Consider the following 21,095-nt stretch of genomic DNA (forward strand, 5'->3'; position numbering starts at 1 on the left):
AGGAGGCGCGCGCGGGTTAAAGGGGCGGGGCCGGCGCTGACCCAGCCCGCGGCTCCCGGCCGCCCCGCGTCCTCCTTGCCCGTAGAAAGCTGCGCCACCATGGAGGCCACCGGGGTGCTGCCGTTCGTGCGCGGCGTGGACCTCAGCGGCAACGACTTCAAGGTTAGCTGGGAGGAAGGGCGACCCCTCGGCCAGCTCTCCGGGCCGCTCCCTCTGCGCTTCCGGGACCGGAGGGCGGGGCGGGCGGGCCTCCGCGAGTCTCCCCGGGCCTGCCCCGCCCGGGGCGGAAGACCTGGGCGAGGGCTCCGGGGTCTGGGGCTGCGCGGGATTTGAGCCCGCAGACCCCGAGCCTGACGCCATGCCATCGAGGGAATACGCCCTAGACAGCCACCGCCCCACACTATGGTCTCGGGACGTCACTTCTCCCTTCGCGAACCCGGGGTTCTCTCCAGTCCTAGGGGCTTAGGAACAGCCCGTTTGGAGGCGTGTAATGGAAAGAGATCTCTTAGTAAGGAGTGTGACAGGTGCGCGAGGTCCTAGAACATATCTGCTGGACAAGCAAGCCTAAGCCTCGGTTCTTGACTGTAAAGAGTCAGGCTCTGGGCGTGGTGGGTGCACGCCTTTAATTCCAGCCCTCGGGAGGCTGAGGCAGGTGGATCTTTGATTTCGAGGTCCACCTGGTCTTAAAAAGCAAGTTCCAGGACAGCCATAGCTACGTGGAGAAATCCTGTCTTGACTTGAGGAAAAAATATGTGCCAGCTAGTCTCACACGGAGAGAGAAAAGCCGGACCCAAAGGACAGCTCGGAGGCCTGGGTCTTCTCCACTGCCTGGTGTCCATCCCTTTAGATGTCAGATTGGGGGAAGCAGGAGAAGGAGGTGGGCTCCTCCCTCCCGTGTTCACCTGCACAGGGACACATGTTTGACCCCATACACAGTTGTCATCACTTTATCCCGTCCACATTCCCACCATCCTCACCTGTGGTCTCTCTATTCTCTCTCCACTTGGACCATCTGAGTTACCTTGGGGAATGTGACTGGAGGAGGAGGAAACAGTAGCAAAAGGGCAATTAGCTTCCTGCTGCTCAGATGGCAAAACTGATGGGAGGGTGGGGCTCGTCTTTAATCCCAATACTGGGGAGGCAAAGGCAGGCAGATCTCTGAGTTAGGGGCCAGCCTGGCCACAAAACGAGTTCCAGTACAGCCAGGACTACACAGAGAAACCCTGTAATTAGGGGTTACAGGGGGGACAAAACCATAGCTTGGTGTGTGGTGGCGCAGACCTTTAATTCCAGTACTCAGGAGGCAGAGGCAGGTGGATCTCTGAGTTCGAGGCCAGCCTGGTCTACAGAGTGAGTTCCAGGACAGCTGGAGCTACACAGAGAAACCCTGGCTTGAAAAACAAACAAACAAACAAACAAACAAACAAACAGGCCAGGGATGCTGAAGTGAGCATCGCGTATGAGGAATGACTGACTGAGATTGTGTGAGGAACAGTGGGGAGCTGGGCTCTTAGTGCAGTCTGGGGAGTGTCGGGGGGATCTCATCCCAGACAGCCAAACTGACTGGAACCCCAGGCAAAGACAGTGGAGCTTGAGTAGCCCCTTGAAACCCCGGGCTTGTCTGGCCTCCCTGGGACAGACTCCAGCTGGAGAGACACGTTTGGGCCTTCGTCCTTTGGGAGCTTTCATTTAGTGCCATTTTGTGAGTAGGAAATAGAAATACAAAGTATTTCTCTGGGGACCACGGAAGGTGATAGGAGGGGGACTCATCTCCCGGACTGACCTCACCTTACCGTCCCCCCACCAGGGTGGCTACTTCCCTGAGAATGTTAAGGCTATGACCAGCCTGCGATGGCTAAAGCTGAACCGCACGGGCCTCTGCTACCTGCCTGAAGAACTAGCGGCTCTGCAGAAGCTGGTAAGGGGCATGGGCGGTGGGGCGGGGCGGGGCGGGGTGGGTGGGTGGGTTGGAGGGGGTCCCTAATGAAGGGGCTGGGCCAGGTGGGCCTACCCTGCAAAAAAAGAGGAGTTGCGTAGAAAGAAAACAGAAATAGCTGTGGGCAAAGCTGATGAAGGGTAGTGGTCACCTGAGCTGGGAGGAATGCAAGGCGGGTGAGGGTGTGTGAGGGACAGGGGACTGTTGGGATGGCCTTCCCAGATGGTGCAGAGTTACAGGACTGCAGGCAGGGGCGGGACACCTTAGGTCCCCACCTGAGTCTCTGACTTGTCCCGTCCAGGAGCACCTGTCTGTTAGTCACAACAATCTGACCACGCTGCATGGGGAACTGTCCAGCCTGCCTTCGCTTCGGGTGAGTGGTGGCTCGCTCAGGCCTGCGCCAGTGTCTCTGCCCTCCTCCCCTCTGTGCCTGCGTTGCTGCAAGAGGCTACCATTGCTCCTCGTGTGCAGGAGCTAATACAAACGGGAGAACTTTTTGAGAGAAAAGCAATGACATTCCAAAGCCCGCTACCTCTCTGGACAGCTGTGAACACAGCAGTGTACGCAGAACATGGAACGAGGCCATGTTAGTGTGTCCTGTATGTTCTAACCTACCACATAGGTAAAAACCCCTGGCCATACAAAAGTCACCCCCAGACAGCAGTGTCGCTGGCGTGACTGGACCTGGAAGGTAGCCTGAAAATCAGGCCGTGGCCAGCCTTACAGCCTTCAGTCAGGATTATCCTTCCCAGGTCCAGAACCCTAAGATGTCCAGGGACCGGGATCTGAACTTGGGCTCCTGGACTCTAAACCAGAGCTTTGCCACTTAACTGGCTTAGTTACTTTTCTATTGTTGTGACAAAGCACAGGACCAAGGTAACTTAAAGAACGTATTTCATTTGGGGACCCACAGTTCCAAGGGTTAGAGTCCATGACCGTCACAGTAGGGGGAACATGGCGGCAGGCATGGCGTGGTACTGGAGCAGTGGTTGAGAGCTCATGTGTTGAGACAACATAAGCAGAAAGAACTAGCTGGGAGTGGTGTGGGCTTTCGAAACCTCAAAGCTTGACCTCAGTGATAGACCTCCTCCAGTAAGGCCACACCTCCTCACCCTTCCCAAACAGTTCCACCAATTGGGGACCAAGCATTCAAATATATGTGCCTATGTAGGCCATTCTGATTCACACCATCACACTGCTAAGTAGCTTTGGCAAGTTCCTCCCTTTCCTCCAGCAGGTAGGTTGCACTTAAGAAAACAGATCGCTGAGCAGTGGTAATGTACACCTTTAATCCCAGCACTCGGGAGGCAGAGGCAGGTGGATTCCTGAGTTCAAGCCAGCCTGGTCTACAGAGTGAGGTCCAGGACAGCCAGGGCTACACAGAGAAACCCTGTCTCAAAAAAAAAAAACAAAACCAAATCCAAAAAAAAAAAAAAAAAAAAGATACAGATAGACATGCAGACATTCACACATACACATAAAAGGAAAAAATGCATTTTGCTTAGCTGGTGGCATAGAGACTATAATCCCATCTATGAGAGGCTAAAGTAGATGAAGGAAAGTTCAGGGCTCTCTGGGCTACCAAGTGATTCGAGGCCCAGCTGGACAAGCTAGAATTAACCTTAATTCAGAAAAAAAGTGGAATTGAATTTAGTGGTGCATGCCTTTAATCCCAGCACTCAGTAGGCAGAAGCAGGTGGATCTCTTGGGTTTAAGGCCAGCCCAGTCTACATACTGGGATCTATATATGAGACCCTGTCTTGGTAGAAAACGGGTGAGTTGGGATACAGTCCAGTGACAACATGCATGCTGTCACAGTAAAGCCTTGGGCTTCCATCCCAGCACCGTAACTCTGCGGGCCCCTGTTGGCCTTGGGGGCACACTGGCATTGGGTTTTACAGTTTGAAGAGCGCTCATGGGGGGCTGCGAAGAGCCCACCAGCGTGAGCAACGGTCAGAGGAGGGAGGATACTCAGACCTCCAGGTTCTGAAGCACCCCACCTGGCCTGTGCTTCTCTAAGGGCAGAAAATGAAGATCACAATTCCTTCCCTGTACTCCTAGGCCATTGTCGCTCGGGCCAACAACCTGAAGAATTCTGGAGTCCCTGATGACATCTTCAAGCTGGACGATCTCTCCGTTCTGGTCAGTGGTTACCTGCCCATCTGGCCCCTGAATGCTCGGTCATTCAGTCCTCACTCATGATAGCACTGTCCACTCTAAAGGGCGGCCACCATCCTTTAGAGTGGACAGTGCTGAGCCCACATCCCTCGTGCACTCAGTTCCCTAACCAGGCCTCTTTCCACTCAAATCTATTTCCCTCTGGCCTGAATGTTCTTGTCACTCTGTGTCCAGTGTCCTGCCTTATCCCTGGGTATGGCAGAGGCATGGGGGTGGTCGGGGACACCCTGGCCTGACCTTGTCCCTGCTCTCTAGGACTTGAGCCATAACCAGTTAACAGAATGCCCACGGGAGCTGGAGAATGCCAAGAACATGCTGGTGCTCAACCTCAGCCATAACAGGTGCTGGGGCGATCAAGGGCTTGGCAGGTGGGCAGTGCCAAGCCAGGTGGGCAGTACAGAGCCAGGTGTAGAGCCAGGTGGGCAGTGCCAAGCCAGGTGGGCAGTGCCGAGCCAGGTGGATAGTGCAGAGCCAGGTGGGCAGTGCAGAGCCAGGTGGGCAGTGCAGAGCCAGGTGGGCAGTGCAGAGCCAGGTGTAGAACCAGGTGGGCAGTGCAGAGCCAGGTGGGCAGTGCAGAGCCAGGTGCAGAGCCAGGTGGACAGTGCAGAGCCAGGTGGATAGTGCAGAGCCAGGTGGGCAGTGCCGAACCAGGTGGGCAGTACAGAGCCAGGTGTAGAGCCAGGTGGGCAGTGCCAAGCCAGGTGGGCAGTGCTGAGCCAGGTGGATAGTGCAGAACCAGGTGGGCAGTGCAGAGCCAGGTACAGAGCCAGGTGGGCAGTGCAGAGCCAGGTGTAGAGCCAGACTGATTCTTCAACCTTTCCTCTGCACTACAGCATCGACTCCATCCCCAACCAGCTATTCATCAACCTTACGGACTTGCTGTACCTGGACCTCAGTGAGAACCGCCTAGAGAGCCTTCCCCCTCAAATGCGCCGCCTTGTGCACCTTCAGACACTGGTGCTCAATGGGAACCCGCTGCTGCATGCACAGCTCCGGTAGGTGCCTGCCTTCTCCTTGCTTCCTAGGAGTCCTGACCCTTCCCATCCTAGACTCCGGCCTCAGCACCCGCCTGTGCGTGCTAAACATCGTGCCCCACTCTTTGGTCATGCCCTCCTGTCCTCTCCATCTCTAGCTACCCCTTGGGTGGACTTACCCTAGGGTGGCAAATCCTTTCCTCACAGGCAGCTCCCAGCTATGATGGCCCTACAGACCCTGCATCTGAGGAACACTCAACGCACCCAGAGCAACCTCCCCACCAGCCTGGAGGGCCTGAGCAACCTTTCAGGTCTGCACTCTCTGGGGAGCCCCTAAAGTTTTCACCCCTTTGAGCTTACCAACTTCCTTTGGAATTAAGGAGTTCTGCTTCTTCAGTCATGCCTTCAGATGTGTTAGGCAGGGCCTTGCTGTGTGACTCTGGCTGCCTGGCCTGGCCTGGCACTCACTGTGTAAGCAGATTGGCCTTGAACTCTCGCCTGTCTGAGCCTCTCAAGTGCTGCCCACAGTGGCCAATTTCCATTGGGTCTCTGTCATTAGGCCACCTGATTGCTATGAGGAGTCTCTCAAACGTAGAAACTGCAGATCATACAAATTACTTGCCTAAGATTACACAACCTGGTGGTAGAATAGTTGGACTTCACACTGAGGCTTGTTCCTGGTGGCTACTGTATGGATCCTAACTGATGTGCCCCTCCAATGTCCCAGATGTGGACCTGTCGTGCAATGACTTGACAAGGGTGCCGGAGTGCTTGTACACCCTCCCCAACCTGCACCGCCTCAACCTCAGCAGCAACCAGATTGCAGAGCTGTCCCTGTGCATCGACCAGTGGGTGCACCTGGAGACCTTGAATCTGTCCCGCAACCAGCTCACCTCCCTGCCTGTGAGCCTGTGCCTGGGACACTGGGTGGGCTGGGTAGAGTGCTGGTTCTGTTCTAACTGAAGTCATGCTTCTCCAGTCGGCCATTTGCAAGCTGACCAAGCTGAAAAAGCTGTACCTGAACTCCAACAAGCTGGACTTTGATGGCCTACCTTCCGGCATCGGCAAGCTCACCAGCCTGGAGGAATTTATGGCTGCTAACAACAACCTCGAGCTGATTCCTGAAAGTCTCTGCAGGTGCTGGGCGGGCTGGGTCGGGCTGGGAGCTCAAGCCTGGTGACCGCCTGCATCCTGCTAATGACTGATTGGCCTGCTGTTAGGGATAAGGCCCCATCCCATCCCATCCCACACCCAACCTGAGGTTCCCAGAGTACTTTTTAGGAAGCTAATGTTAGGGTCTGGGTCAGAAGGGCTTCAACACCATATTTGTGTTGGTCCCATCCTCTTCTGAAAATCATTGGCCCTCATGTGATCCCTTGCTCTAAGGCAAAGAATTGGGAAGATCCTTTCCCTGGCCCTAATTGTAACACCATATCCCCTTAGGCTCTGTCTGGCTCTGTCTTTACAGGTGCCCAAAGCTGAGGAAACTTGTCCTGAATAAGAACCGCCTGGTGACCCTTCCTGAAGCCATCCACTTGCTGACAGAGATTGAGGTCAGGCAGGCTGGGCCAGTGTTGGAGTAGAGACGGGGTATCAGGAAAGATGGAGCAGAGGGTGTGCCTGTATCTCAGAGTGAGAGACCCAGCAGCAGCCTTGCAGGGGCAGTGCCACTGGGGCGAGCACCTTCTAGCACACCTTAGTGTCTGTCACTGAAGCCCCACAGGCAGCTGCAGAGTGGCCAGGGTCGCAGCTTAGTTCCTGGTCCCAGCTATTGACTGAAATTAGAGGCTGCTGGATGGAGTGCCCAGACCAGCAGCAGCTCTGCTCACCGAACAGGTCCTGGATGTTCGAGAAAACCCCAGCTTGGTCATGCCGCCCAAGCCTGCTGACCGCGCTGCCGAGTGGTACAACATTGACTTCTCACTACAGAACCAGCTGAGGCTGGCGGGCGCCTCCCCGGCCACAGTGGCCGCTGCTGCAGCTGGTGAGTGGACTGGGCGCTGGCCCGGGAGCAAGGACACTTCTGTGGACTTCTGCCCCCCCCCGCGCCCCCCGCCCCTCTGCACATGGGATCCAAGGGTGGGGTCGGCCTCTGGCTGAATGGCCAGCAGCCAACCCAGTGGCTCAGATGCTCACACCTCCCTTAAGTAGGGAGCGGGTCCAAGGACCCCTTGGCTCGCAAGATGCGGCTGCGGAGGCGCAAGGACTCAGCACAGGATGTCCAGGCCAAGCAAGTGCTAAAGGGCATGTCAGATGTTGCCCAGGAGAAAAACAAAAACCAGGAGGTAAGTCAATCAGGGCTGGGCAGGCCTGGACTCTCAGAAGGGGGCCCGAGCAGAGATTGGCTAATGCAAAGGCCCTGTGGTAAAGGCAGAAAGAGGCCAGTCTTAGTGTCTCAGCAGTCACTGCTCCTCTGTCCCCAGGAAAGCACAGATGCCCGGGCCCCCGGGGGGAAGGTACGACGCTGGGACCAGGGCCTTGAGAAGCCACGCCTTGACTACTCGGAGTTCTTCACGGAGGATGTGGGCCAGCTGCCCGGTTTGACTATCTGGCAAATTGAGAACTTTGTGCCTGTGCTAGTGGAGGAAGCCTTCCATGGCAAGTTCTACGAGGCTGACTGCTACATTGTGCTCAAGGTGGGGCTGGTTCCCAGTGTTCTGCATGGTGTGATGCAGTGAGGCCGGAGGGAGGCGGCAGGCCGGGTTTGGGATTGATGCAGCGGTGGCCATGCATGTGGCCTGAAGGCCAGGAACGGCCCTGGAAAGCCCTCATGGATGACTACTTGGTCTCCTCAGACCTTCCTGGATGACAGCGGCTCTCTGAACTGGGAGATCTACTATTGGATTGGTGGGGAGGCCACACTTGACAAGAAGGCCTGTTCTGCCATTCACGCAGTCAACCTGCGCAACTACCTGGGCGCCGAGTGCCGGACTGTCCGAGAGGAGATGGGCGACGAGAGTGAGGAGTTCCTGCAGGTGCGGCCAGAGATGCTCACAGAAGGGAACTCGGGCCACACGTACGGGGGTCGGGGTGGGGGCTGAGGCCTAAGGTAGTAACAAGACCTCAGACAGCAAGGTGAGGTCTGGGGAGCCTAAGCTGGTCAGAGCCTGAAGCTCTGGCTGAGCAGGAGGGAATGGCAGATGGCTTTGGGAGCAGACAGACAGGTTAAGGAATGTAGTTGAGAGATAGGGCTGGGACCAGTAGCTGTTGGGGTAGATTACAGGCTCAGGGTGAAGGGCAGGGACAGACCTAAAAATAAACTACAAAACCCGTTGGCAAACTGACTTTCCCCCTACTCCAGCTGGGTGCCCTGTAGAGAGAGAGCAGGCAGCTAGAGTTTCCTCTAGGCCCCCCAGGACTGCAAGCTTCCGTGAACACCATTCAGCCTGTCCTCCATTTGGGACAGTTCTGTGCATTTTATACCTCATCCTGTTTAGAACAACTGTAGGCTTGCACACACACTTCAGCTGTGTAAACTCTACCAAGCCTGGCAGGTTCTTAGTGGGGGCAGGGAGCAACTCAGTGATGAACCATCCTCACGCACATAGGTGTTTGACAATGACATCTCCTACATTGAAGGCGGAACAGCCAGCGGCTTCTATACTGTGGAAGATACACACTATGTTACCAGGTACGTACGCCGCGACGGGTGGGATGGCCTGGACTGCTGGGATTGAGTGGAAGCAAGGGTGCTGAGGTCAGGTGGACCCGGGTGCTGAGGTCAGGTGGACCCGGGTGCTCACAACGACTCACTCGTGCTCTGCTCGCTCCCCAGGATGTACCGAGTATATGGGAAAAAGAACATCAAATTGGAGCCTGTGCCCCTCAAGGGGTCCTCACTAGATCCGAGGTGAGTTCCCTGGTATGAGAGGAATCAGGGGTGCTTGTCCTCAGCTGCCTCACCATCTATGAAGAAGCAACCTTGTTAACGTCTCAGAGTTTGGCAGAAAAGCCTGAGGTCTGCCCAAAAGGGGGACCAGAGCCCCATCTTTAGAGTCGGAGTCTACATTACAGCTCGTCCTGTCCTCTCCAGGTTTGTGTTTCTCCTGGACCAAGGACTGGACATTTATGTGTGGCGGGGAGCCCAGGCCACACTGAGCAGCACCACTAAGGCTAGGTAGGTGGAGCTTATGGAATGTTCTGGGCAAAGGCAGGCCTCCTCTGAGGCCTCTGTGACCTTGCTGAGGGTCTGCATCCGTCCTTAGGCTCTTTGCAGAGAAAATGAACAAGAACGAGCGGAAAGGGAAGGCAGAAATCACACTCCTGGTGCAGGGCCAAGAGCCTCCAGGGTTCTGGGCCGTGCTGGGTGGGGAGCCCTCTGAGATCAAGAAGCACGTACCTGATGACTTTTGGCCACCCCAGCCCAAGCTATACAAGGTGAGTCATGGTGTCGGCGGGTACAGAAGCCTGAGGTCAGTACATTGGTTTTGCTTTGGAAGAAGAGGGCATCTGTCACCTGGATGAGAAGCTCAGGTCTGGAAGACAGCTTTGAGGATGGAGCTAGCATGCTCTTCTAGAAGGTAGACCAGAGGGGGCTGGAGAGATGGCTCAGTGGTTAAGAGCACAGACTGCTCTTCCAAATGTCCTGAGTTCAATTCCCAGCAACCACATGGTAGCTCACAACCATCTATAATGGCAGAAGACTAAGGTTCTTATGAGCAGGAAAGAGATAAATTAAGAAATCAGAAACAACAGTAAGGATCTAGATTAAGCAAACAAGGAAAAACTTATATTTAAATGTCCATCCAAGCCGGGTGGTGGTGGTGCATGCCTGTAATCCCAGCACTCTGGGAGGCAGAGGCAGGTGGATTTCTGAGTTCGAGGCCAGCCTGGTCTACAGAGTGAGTTCCAGGACAGTCAGGGCTACACAGAGAAACCCTGTCTCGAAAAAACCAAATCCAAAAAAAAAAAAAAAACCTAAATGCCCATCCAGCTGGCCGTGGGGATATACACTGTTAATCTCAGCAGAGGCAGGTGAATCTCTATGAGTCTGAGGCCATCCTGTTCTACATAGCAAGTTCCAGGGCAGCCAGAGATACACAGTCAGACACTGTCTCAAAAACTAGCCCTTTGGGGCTGGAGAGATGGCTCAGCAGTTAAGAGCACTGACTGGTCTTCAAAAGGTCCTGAGTTCAAATCCCAGCAACTACATGGTGGCTCACAACCATCTGTAAGGAGCCCTGACTCCCTCTTTTGGAGTGTCTGAAGACAGCTACAGTGTACTTACATATAATAAATAAAATTTTAACAAAAAAAAAAAAACAAAAAAAAAAAACAAAAAAACTAGCCCTTCCAGAACTAGACAAATGGCCTAGTGGTTAAAGGCACTTGTTCTTCCAAAGGGCCAAGGAACAAGCACCAGAACCTATATGGTGGCCTCATTCCAGGGCACAGCACTGCCTTCTTGCCTCTCTCCATGGGCACCAAGGATACATGTGAAACACATACATACAGGCAAAATATGCATACTTATAGATAGCAGGGGCCAGAGACGTGGCTCAGCAGTAAAGAGCGCTAGTTAGTCTTCCAGAGGTCCTGAGTTTGATTCCCAGAAAGCACATGGTGACTCACAACCATCTGTAACGGGATCTGATGCCCTCTTCTGTAGACATACGTGCAGATAGAGCACTCTGTATGCATAAAATAAAATAAATAAAAATCTTTTTTAAAATAGCAATTAAAGGCTGGGCAATGGAGTTGTACACCTTTAACCCCAGCACTTGAAAGGCAGTAGGTAGATCTGAGTTAGAGGCCAGCCTGGTCTACAGACAGAGTGAGTTCCAGGACAACCAGGGCTACACACAGAAACCCTGCCTCAAAACAAACAAACAAAAAAAATGGTATTTAAAAAATGCCCTTGCACTGACTTGGAGTGGGACTCTGAGGCAGAGCGCTTTCCTGGTGTGGGGAAAACCCTGGTAGTGCTCCCTGCACTAAGAACCAACAAACACTAAACCCTTCCATTGGTAAGAGCTCTCTTTAAAATGCCGTTCAGCTTGCTCAGATAGAAGGGAACACAGCGAGGTGGGGAGCCAGGCCCCAGCTGTGGTGGGGAGCCAGGCCCCAGCTGTGGTGGGGAGCCAGGCCCCAGCTGTGGTGGGGAGCCAGGCCCCAGCTGTGGTGGGGAGCCAGTCCCAGCAGTGGTGGGGAGCCAGGCCCCAGCTGTGGTGGGGTCTGCCATTCCCATCAATTCTTCCTGCCAGGTGGGCCTAGGTCTGGGCTACTTGGAGCTTCCGCAGATCAACTACAAGCTCTCTGTGGAACACAAAAAACGGCCCAAGGTGGAGCTGATGCCAGGAATGAGGCTGGTGAGTTGGAGGTGGTGGGGCATGGGTCCTGTGTGACTGTGCTGTCCCAGTGCTGACTTCCAGCTGTTTGCCCCACAGCTGCAGAGCCTGCTGGACACACGATGCGTGTACATCCTGGACTGCTGGTCCGACGTATTCATCTGGCTGGGCCGCAAGTCCCCACGCCTTGTGCGTGCTGCTGCACTCAAACTGGGCCAGGAGCTGTGTGGGATGCTACACCGGCCACGACACACGGTGGTCAGCCGCAGTCTGGAGGGCACCGAGGCCCAGGTGTGCCCCCACACCCAGCGGCTTGCTCCTCAAGCCCCGTCCCCTCCTCTGCTGGCCAACTGTCCTACAGAGGCGGCCGCAATCCACCTATCCTTGCAGAACTACCCACTCTAGCCTGTCCTGGCTTCTGTTTGCTAAGCTACCTCTCCAAGCCCTAGCTCCTGTTTAGGCGCCACCCCAAGTGCTAACCAGCTTTTCCAAGCCTTGCCTGATCCTTCCAGCCTCTCACCTCAGCTGTGCTGCACCTCTCTCCAGTTACAACATTATACCGCTCCACACAGGTGTTCAAGGCCAAGTTCAAAAACTGGGACGACGTGTTGACAGTGGACTACACACGGAATGCAGAGGCTGTGCTGCAGGGCCCGGGGCTCTCTGGGAAGGTGAAGCGTGACACTGAGAAAAAAGACCAGATGAAGGCTGACCTCACTGCACTCTTCCTACCTCGGCAGCCACCAATGCCACTGGCTGAGGTGGGTGAGGCCTGCGTGTGGGGGAGGGATGTGAGAGGGAGGGACTCTGCACAGGACGGTGGTGCTCAGATCTACTTGGGACGGGTAACAGGCCGAGCAGCTGATGGAAGAGTGGAATGAGGACCTGGATGGCATGGAGGGCTTCGTGCTGGAGGGCCGCAAGTTCACCAGACTGCCAGAGGAGGAGTTCGGCCACTTCTACACACAGGACTGCTATGTCTTCCTCTGCAGGTGCCAGAACAAAACCTCAGCCTCTTTTCTTTTCCCTGTGCAACCCTTGCTCACCACCGTTTGCATCACAGGTACTGGGTACCCGTGGAGTACGAGGAGGAGAAGACAGAAGACAAGGAGGGGAAGGCCTCGGCAGAGGGCAGAGAAGGGGAGGAGGCAGCAGCCGAGGCAGAGGAGAAGCAGCCAGAGGAGGATTTCCAGTGCATTGTTTACTTCTGGCAGGGCCGGGAGGCCTCCAACATGGGCTGGCTCACCTTCACGTTCAGCCTCCAGAAGAAGTTCGAGAGCCTCTTCCCTGGCAAGCTGGAGGTGGGCACTCAGCCCTGCCCTGTGCCCACGGCCTACGGTTGGGCTGGCAGTATGACTGAACCAGACCTGAGGAGGTGTGACCCTTGAGGGGGGGAGGCAGGGTCTAGGGAACTAACTACCCGGCACCTCTGCCCTCCAGGTAGTGCGGATGACACAGCAGCAGGAGAACCCCAAGTTCCTATCCCATTTCAAAAGGAAGTTCATCATCCACCGGGGCAAGAGGAAGGCAGCCCAGGGCACGCTTCAGCCAACCCTCTATCAGATCCGCACCAATGGCAGTGCCCTCTGCACCCGGTGGGTACCTGGCTTGGGGAGGGGACAGGATTCCGTGGTGGTGGGAACACGGCTGACCACCATCCCCCATCCCCAGGTGCATCCAGATCAACACTGACTCGAGCCTTCTCAACTCTGAGTTCTGCTTCATCCTCAAGGTGAGGCTGTGGGTGGTAGAGCAGAGTGGGGTGGCGGGCAAGAATCGAGATGACCCAAGCCCCTGTGCGTGCCTAGGTCCCCTTTGAAAGCGAGGACAACCAAGGAATTGTGTATGCCTGGGTGGGCCGGGCATCGGACCCTGATGAAGCCAAGTTGGCAGAAGACATCCTGAACACTATGTTTGATGCCTCCTACAGCAAACAGGTGACAGAGATGGGGGTGGGCAGGCAGGTGAGAGCAGACCAGGGCCCTGGCTGACCAGCCCTTCTCACAGGTCATCAATGAAGGCGAGGAGCCAGAGAACTTCTTCTGGGTAGGCATTGGTGCACAGAAGCCCTATGACGATGACGCAGAGTACATGAAGCACACGAGGCTCTTCAGGTGAGTGCCCCTCCCCCTCTAGCTTCAGTGTAGGCCTGGGACACAGGCCCATGACACGGAGCACACGGGGCTCTTCCGTGAAGCCTCTAACTTGCCTTCCCCTTGGCTGCTGCCCATCAGGTGCTCCAATGAGAAGGGTTACTTCGCAGTGACTGAGAAATGCTCTGACTTTTGCCAAGATGACCTGGCAGACGATGACATCATGCTGCTAGACAATGGCCAAGAAGTGAGACATCCCCACCTCAGGCCCGGCCTGCTGGGTGCAGATGAGAAGTTGTGGATGGGAATACGGGGCCAGAGCGGGCTTCCCACCAGCCACATGGGGAGCACTTGTGCATAAAGACCTCGGGTCCAGTGTTTAGTACTATAAAACACCACAAAGTTCAAGAAACCCAAGTGACCATTTCCTCCTCTGCCCCCAGGTCTACATGTGGGTTGGGACCCAGACAAGCCAAGTGGAGATCAAACTGAGTCTGAAGGCTTGCCAGGTAAGAAAGGGACATTACAGAAGCCAGCCTGCCGGTTTCAGGAACCATCTGTCCCTCCATCATCCTGGACAGACATCTGTGGTCAGTCCAGCAGACCGTCGAGGATTACCCAGGCCACTGTTTTCCTTACCAGGTATACATCCAGCACACACGCTCTAAAGAACATGAGCGGCCGCGTCGTCTGCGCCTGGTCCGCAAAGGTAATGAGCAGCGCGCCTTCACTCGCTGCTTCCATGCCTGGAGCACGTTCCGCCAAGCCCCAGTCTAGGCAGCACCTATGACTGACTCCTGTGAGGACCAGGAGGCCTCCTAGTACCCTTCAGCTACCCACATCCTGTAAGCACACAGCCCAAAGCCCCACCAGTGTGTTCACATGTGTGCAGATGTATTTTAAAAGATATTAAATGCTTTTATTTTCAATATTAAAAAATCAGTACTTTTAATATTAAAACAACTAGTTTTTTAAAAAAGAAAAGCCGAAGGTGGCATCTACAGGAAAGCCCGTCCTCACTGCCACACACACGTGCACGCACACACACCCCTGACCAACTTCAGTCGTGATGCCCTGCAGTTTCCAGTCACATGAGCATACACACAGGCCAGGAGCAAGTACCAAAACTGCTTTAGAAATGACTGGCCAGCGCAGTCCGGGCGTTAGAAAAATACTCTGCTTGAGGAGAAAGGACGTACAGTATGGAGGGCAAGAGGATGCTTGCACACCCCCTCAGCTGACCTTAGAGCTGGGATGTGTTCAGGCCCCAGCATCAGTTAGGGATGGGTCAGTGTTAAGGGGTCAGGCAAGCCAACAGATGATGACCACGGAAGCAAACCAGGTCATCCTGCCTGCAGGGTCACAGGCCCTTTCCACGACAGCCTGAGGGGCTGACTAGTGATCAAGGAGGATACCAAGTAGAAGAGGGTATGGTTAGTTATCTATGCCCAATGTAGGCTGCAGAGGCACTAGCTACTAAGGTCCAGAGAGCTCCAGTCTCTAGCTAGGCTGTGTCCATAGCAGGATATGGTAGGTCCATGTGCTGGCTCAATAGGCAGGACCCGTCAGCCTCAGTGACTCTCCTGTGATATGGGCTCTGTGAACAGGATGAGCATCAACTCCTACACCCACAGGGTCAGAGGTGGCCTTCTAAATGCGCAGGACTTCAATGCTGACAGGCCACGCCCTTTCTGGCACTGAACTGTGATAATCATGACTGTGAGTCCCCTATGCCTGACAGCAGAGGAAGGCAGCTGGGCCTCCAGGAATGACACCATTACAGAAGCCCGCCAGGCTCCAGCTGTAGTGAGGGGTGGCAGCTGCTGTGTGGTAAGGCCAGGCTGCCCCACAGCACCTCACTTAATCAGAAGAGTGTAGGCCCGACAAGCATCATCTGCTCCCAGGTTCCGCAGGTTCTTCTCAGAGTCCTCAGGAGAGCTGGGGAGGGGCAGCAATCAGAAGGGTTGAGGTAAGAAGACCCCTAGGTGCCCTGGGGATGGACACTTGTGAGAGAGAGCAGCTGGCCTCACCCTAGGAAATCCTTCACATATTCCACAGTGACATCCCCTGTCGTGTCCAGCATGGTATCCCCACTCGCAGCTGAGTCGATGGACACAGGCGAGAGTGTGGCCTCGGGTGGTTCTGTGGTATCTGTTGGAAGAAGTGGTCCTCATTATCTACTGTGCACCTAGAGACCATGTGCTAGCACACACAGGACACGCATGTGCACACACAGGCACTCTGGCCTCTTCTGGCAGCTTCCAGCCCCAGCTCAGTGGAACTGAGCTTATGTCTTAGCCCCTCTCCCCCAGGTTCCCTCAAGCCAATGCCTGCCCCAACCCTGTGCCCTCTCACCACCTCGCTTGCTGTGGGCAGAGCTAGGGCTTCCTTCACAGCTCCCTGGGGCCAGAATGATGTCTCTGGTCCCGTTAGCCTGGCTCAGCTTGGGTGACTCTTGAAGCCTGTGGCTACAGAAATAGATGGGAGTGTGCTGTGGACTATTACAGGTGCTGCATCAACACCAGGGAAGGCAGGACCCAAGGTGGCTAAGGGACCCTCTCCTCACAAACCTGGGCTGGGTAGCATTTCGGGGCCAGCTTATATCCAGAGAACAGAGTGGTTCTGTGATATTGCGAGCACTCAGTGAGAAGCGCTCAAATTCCGATGGAGAAATCAAGTAAAAGCCTGTGGGCGGAGAAAAGGGCTGAGGACCGTTTGAGGACCGACACCGCCCGAGCCCTGGCCAATGCCTTCTTGGGACAGAAGCAGAGCCTGGGCTTTCTGTGTCCCAATGTGTCCCCGCTCACCCTGGCCATGGCGTGTGAAGACACAGGAGGCGATGCCGCTGATGTCTTCCTTTCGGATACAGGAGTAATGCACCTGAGGCCTCAGGCCAGGCACGGAGAAGACATGGACATCACCCAGGTTGGTGAGGCAGGCAAGGCAGGTCTCAGCGTAGTCCTCAGATATCACACTGGCAAAGGTCGCTAGGGCTACCTTTCGCACACGACAGCCTTCGTGGGCTGTCAGCTTGAATTTAGTCTTAGCACTCACCTTGGGCAGGGTGAACACCTGTTGACAGATGCTGAGTTAGGCCCAGTTTAGTCCTAACACAAAGCCCCTCAGCTGCAGACACCAGCTGGCCCTGCAGGCCTTAATCCAACCATGCATATCAAAATGCCACCCAGTGCCGGCAGACCCAGCCCAGGCCTCACAGTGCCCCTCGGCCAGATCAGCTAGACATATTCATATGTTCTATGCCTGGTATTAAGTACCAAGATTCAAGGGATTTCCACAGGCTCTTGGAGAAGGCTGGGAGGTAGAAGGCCTCAGGGGAAACTAAGGCAGGGCTAGAGTGCTCCCAGGTGCTTGAGGGGCTTCCACTGGCTGAAGGCTCTTTGATGTAGTAGGAGGGATTAATGTCTAAGCAGGGAGGGGAAATGGGCAGGGCAGGGCAGGGCGGGGCAGGGCTTTTAAAAGGTCCAAGCCGGGGGCCCTGAATGCATCTCCATCACCCACAGATGCTCACCTTGAATTGTTCCTCAGAGGCGATGAGCACAGCATGCCCTCCTTGCATGTCAGGCGCCTGGGCCAGGTCCCGGGAAGCCTCATAGGGCTCAGGCAGGGGACGGCCGCGACCATCCAGCACAGCAATGGCCACCACAGGTGCTCGGTGCATTAGCTGCACCTCCTTGCCCAGCACAGCCTCCACTGCCTGCTCAGGCCGCTTCTCTCCACCCGCTGTGGCTGCTGGAACCTCCAGAGCATAGGCAAACACGGAGCCCGAGTTGGTACCTGCCCACATGGTGGGCCCATGATGGGTAGCTGTGGGGGACAGGTGAAGTAGGGGGGACCTCCTGAGAGCCCATTCCTCAGACTCTTCACCTCACCTGTACCCTTATTTCCTAACTGGTTGCAGGGACTAGTGCTCCCTCCTATTCTACACCCGCTGTGTGGCCTCAACCCACGGGTCTGAGACACCAGTCCAGACTTAGAGGCATGAGTCACCTTGAGGGCATCTTTAAGGGGGTATCAGGGCCACAGCCTGATGCCACCAACTCAACAAGCTACTCCCTCAACTCATTCCAGCAAACACAGCGCCCTCCTGCAAGGCTGGCCATGTTAGCACACTCCTTTAATCCCAACCCTCGGGAGGCAGAGACAGATCTCTGAGTTGCGGCCAGCATGATTTACATTGTAAGTCCCAGCAGCAGGACTATGTGGGGAGACCGTGTCTAGAAAGCAAGCAATAAACAAAAACAAAGATAAAAGATAAAGTGTGCTAACACACTGGGGCGGTAGCTTAAGAGTATGAGTGACTCTACACTATTTTCTGTTTCCAAGTTAGTATAAAACGTACAAACCAAAGGAGCACCACCATAAGGCACGGAGAGGACCTGCTCCACAGGGTCGACTCCAAGCCCCTGAATGACGGCAGCACCAGCTCTGCCTGATCTGTCCCCCACTTCTGCCACCTGTCCACCATAGGACCTCAGCAATCAACCTGGCCCTCAGTGTCCACCTCACCACGGCTCCCTCAGTGTCCACCTCACCACGGCTCCCTCAGTGTCCACCTCACCACGGCTCCCTCACTGTCCACCTCACCACGGCTCCCTCACTGTCCACCTCACCACGGCTCCCTCACTGTCCACCTCACCACGGCTCCCTCAGTGTCCACCTCACCACGGCTCCCTCAGTGTCCACCTCACCACGGCTCCCTCACTGTCCACCTCACCACGGCTCCCTCAGTGTTCACCTCACCACGGCTCCCTCACTGTCCACCTCACCACGGCTCCCTTACTTCTATTCAAGTCTACAAACTCCCAAACATGTCTCCTACGGGAAGCTATACAGGTGGCTGCCAAGGTGTCCCAAGTCTAGCTCAGCATACAGAAACTGCTCCTAACACCACCTTCCCCACCAGTACAGAGGTCATCCAGCCTCTCCAACCCTCGTCCCTACCCTGGCCTCACCATCTCGAAGGAATGTGTCAGCAAAGTAGAGGCAGCGTACAACACCAGAAAGGGAGTCATCGGCAGACCGAGGCTCGATGCGGCGCTGCACAGGGGTCATCTCCAAGTCGTGTGGGCAGGTCTGCTCTGCCAGCTGTGCGTTGGCCTCCTGCAACTGCAAGGGCCAGAGGAGCTTAGACGTGCTCTGCCCAGGGCCCAGCAGGCGTCGGCATCCATGAACCTGTTCCGCAGCTTACTACCCAGGGCACATGGCAACTGAACAGGCCCGAGGGCTCGGGACCAGGACGTGGGCATGGTAGCCAGGCCCAGCTCACCTTGCTACTGGCACTAGGAGCCCGTTTTTTGCCTGAGACACGGCTCTTGCGGATACGCCGGAATGACTGTCGTAGTGACTTCTTGAGGGACTTCACCCGTGACAGTGGCCCCTCCATGGCCAGAGAGTCATTGGGGTGAAGGGTACACCTGGGGATGACAGGACCAGCTGTGCTATGGCGCCACATGGCACTGCTGTTCTGAAGCCAGATAGCAGAGCCCAGGCCACGGAGCCAGAGCAACCGGGTGCTAGGGCTTGTGGCCACAGCGGCTGGAAGAGCTGACCAGTTCTCTCACAGGATGAGAGAGATTAGAAGGGCTTTCCCAATCAGCCTGCTTTTGCCACAACCTCTGAAAGGAAACTGAATCCTGGACCATCTTAGGGCTCTGGCTGCCCACCTGCCCACCTCATGCCACATACCTAGCCAGCACAGGGCTCTTGCGCTGGTAGTCAAAAAGGCCAAAGCCATGACTGGTACCAAAGGCCACGAGGCTCCACTCAGCATGGAGTGTGACAGCAGTGACAGCAGCAGGTGGCAGGCACTGTATCAGCATGCGGGGCTGGAATCCTGCAGGCCAAGGCAACAGCCCCGTGTGTGGGCTCAGCCGCTCGTGGCCCTTCCACGTGAAGCCCTCCCGATCCTGAAGAAGATCCATACTGGCCACGCTGACGGTATGCTCTCCCGGGACGTCGCTGAGCTCCAGCACCAGCACCTGGACCACACAGCAGCAGGAGACTTAGCAGAAGAGAGGCGTTCTAGACCTACCCAGACCCTGCCAGAGTACTCCCGTAATTCACCTACCCAGCAAATACCCTTTGAATACCTACTACGTACCAAAGCCTTCACTGAACATCAAGAAGCTGTGGTGACCTCATAATATGCTGGCCTCTGCCCTCCTCACCACAGTTCCCTTGCTTCTGTTCAACTCTACAAACCCCCAAATATGTCTCCTATGGGAAGCTATACAGGTGGCTGCCAAGGTGCCCCAAAGTCTAACTCAGTATACAGAAACTACTCCTAACACCACCACGCCCATGACTCCTTCCTGAATCTCTGTCTTCCATAGAGCAATGACTAAACACTAGACCCTGTGTGCACAGCCAGTGCGCTAAAGGTACTCCGTGACTGAGACCCGTTAGGCCTGCTGTGGTCCCCTACCCTTACTCAAACCATGGACCCCCACACTCTGCATCCGGTCCCACTTTGACCTACTGCCCACGTTGGTCTCCCTCTACTTCACTATAGCCTTCAGGGCCACTTCCTACAGAAAGCCTCCCAAATAGCCACATCTGGGGACACCAAGCACACCTGGCCTGCAGTGCCAGCCACCACCATCTGGGCTGTGTACTTGCAAAGCGCAACCTTCTGGATTCCCAGCCGGGGATCATCACTGTAGGGATCGAAGCAGCCCACCTGAAGGGAGACACAGAATGGTGATGCAATGCAGACTAGGACTAGCTCAAAGGCCAGCCCTGGGGGGCAGAGGGAGGACAGGGAGGAGAGGCACCTTGCGGAAGGGCGGCCAGTCATCCTCCACAGCCTGGGCCAGGCTGTCAGCATGTTCACAGTCCGTCTGGAAGAGGCCAGCTGTGCTCAGTTTGTAGAGTGGCCTTAGCGCCACACCAGAGGCATCCCAGAACCGAACGGTGCCATCCTCATGGCTGTAGAGAGGGTGAGTGTCAGAGCCTGCCCTGGGAGGGCCACACCCTCTCAACTATTCTTCCGGTGGCCACTACAGGTGCCTACTTCACATGCTGAACTCCAGCTGGGGTCACACTGCACACAGCAGTAAGCACCACTATGTAGGATAAATAGATACTCGCATGCACGAGAGCCTTTTAAACAGGTTGGAAGGTAAAGGAACAACCACGTTGACAACTAGGAGATGGCAAAGGGGAGCAAAGGACACCCAGAAATCATAGCATATGCCACAAACCCCAGGAAGGACACAAAGCCTAAGGGGGCCTTGCGGGTAAGGGAGAGGAAAGGCTGGGCACCAAAAGGGGAAAGCAGAGAGGGAGGAGCGGAAACAAAAGCAGGGAACAGCCTTGGGACAAGCTGCAGAGCCCCACTGGGCTCCCAGGACAGTGTGGCGCCCAACAGCTGGGAAGGAACGAGAGAATGAGGTGGCTCAGGCTCTCCAGCACCCCTGAGGCTGCAGCAAGGTCCTGACAGGAAAGGGCAAACGGCCTTGAGAGGCCCGAGGGTCCCAAGACAGGCAGGAGGGAGGGAGGGAGGGCAGTTAGTAAGGCCTGAGTCACCAGTGCCCAGACCTAGCCTGGCATTTCCAGCACCTGACTGGTGGAGTCAGCATAGGCCAACCCAGATTTTCCAGTTCAT

The 21,095-nt window shown here is 55.6% G+C and overlaps 2 protein-coding genes across 5 annotated transcripts in view; one reads left to right on the forward strand and one right to left on the reverse strand.

Annotated features, from left to right (window-relative positions):
- On the forward strand, window positions 1-14,420 carry Flii (FLII actin remodeling protein). 2 transcript variants are annotated; one of them, XM_052197402.1, is made up of 30 exons: window positions 1-162; window positions 1,808-1,918; window positions 2,238-2,309; window positions 3,998-4,078; window positions 4,370-4,455; window positions 4,948-5,109; window positions 5,296-5,399; window positions 5,816-5,991; window positions 6,068-6,225; window positions 6,557-6,641; window positions 6,925-7,072; window positions 7,237-7,373; window positions 7,512-7,724; window positions 7,884-8,063; window positions 8,637-8,719; window positions 8,864-8,938; window positions 9,122-9,205; window positions 9,294-9,465; window positions 11,292-11,396; window positions 11,475-11,666; window positions 11,948-12,136; window positions 12,228-12,367; window positions 12,439-12,676; window positions 12,816-12,970; window positions 13,047-13,107; window positions 13,184-13,312; window positions 13,383-13,489; window positions 13,610-13,715; window positions 13,912-13,977; window positions 14,111-14,420. In XM_052197402.1, exons 1-30 carry the CDS (start codon window positions 100-102, stop codon window positions 14,243-14,245), a joined length of 3,813 nt encoding a protein of 1,270 aa, XP_052053362.1. In that variant the 5' UTR covers window positions 1-99; the 3' UTR covers window positions 14,246-14,420. The 2 variants fall into 2 exon arrangements, with proteins under 2 accessions (XP_052053362.1, XP_052053363.1); XM_052197403.1 differs by having other exon boundaries at window positions 7,240-7,373.
- The window catches only part of Llgl1 (LLGL scribble cell polarity complex component 1), a 14,947-nt gene continuing 8,215 nt past the window's right edge, over window positions 14,364-21,095 (reverse strand). For 2 of the 3 annotated variants that reach the window (XM_052197405.1, XM_052197404.1), the window contains exons 12-22: window positions 20,263-20,416; window positions 20,064-20,168; window positions 19,175-19,467; window positions 18,756-18,903; window positions 18,442-18,595; window positions 16,998-17,293; window positions 16,276-16,540; window positions 16,039-16,153; window positions 15,824-15,936; window positions 15,499-15,619; window positions 14,364-15,406 (exon numbers count right to left, since the gene is read on the reverse strand). In XM_052197405.1, coding sequence (XP_052053365.1) covers window positions 15,325-15,406; window positions 15,499-15,619; window positions 15,824-15,936; window positions 16,039-16,153; window positions 16,276-16,540; window positions 16,998-17,293; window positions 18,442-18,595; window positions 18,756-18,903; window positions 19,175-19,467; window positions 20,064-20,168; window positions 20,263-20,416 — 1,846 coding nt within the window. In that variant the 3' untranslated portion in view covers window positions 14,364-15,324. The remainder of the gene's footprint in view (window positions 15,407-15,498; window positions 15,620-15,823; window positions 15,937-16,038; window positions 16,154-16,275; window positions 16,541-16,997; window positions 17,294-18,441; window positions 18,596-18,755; window positions 18,904-19,174; window positions 19,468-20,063; window positions 20,169-20,262; window positions 20,417-21,095) is intronic. The other variant, XM_052197407.1, reaches the window with a different exon arrangement.

Source organism: Apodemus sylvaticus, chromosome 10 (assembly GCF_947179515.1).
Source record: "Apodemus sylvaticus chromosome 10, mApoSyl1.1, whole genome shotgun sequence".
In the NCBI taxonomy this organism is placed as follows: Eukaryota; Metazoa; Chordata; class Mammalia; order Rodentia; family Muridae; genus Apodemus; species Apodemus sylvaticus.

Coding starts and splice junctions, on each gene's coding strand:
- Flii (XM_052197402.1), top strand. CDS start 100: ATGGAGGCCACCGGGGTGCTGCCGTTCGTGCGCGGCGTGGACCTCAGC. Junction 7,374..7,511: donor AGAAAAACAAAAACCAGGAG/GTAAGTCAATCA, acceptor CTCTGTCCCCAG/GAAAGCACAGATGCCCGGGC. Junction 12,677..12,815: donor TCTTCCCTGGCAAGCTGGAG/GTGGGCACTCAG, acceptor TCTGCCCTCCAG/GTAGTGCGGATGACACAGCA.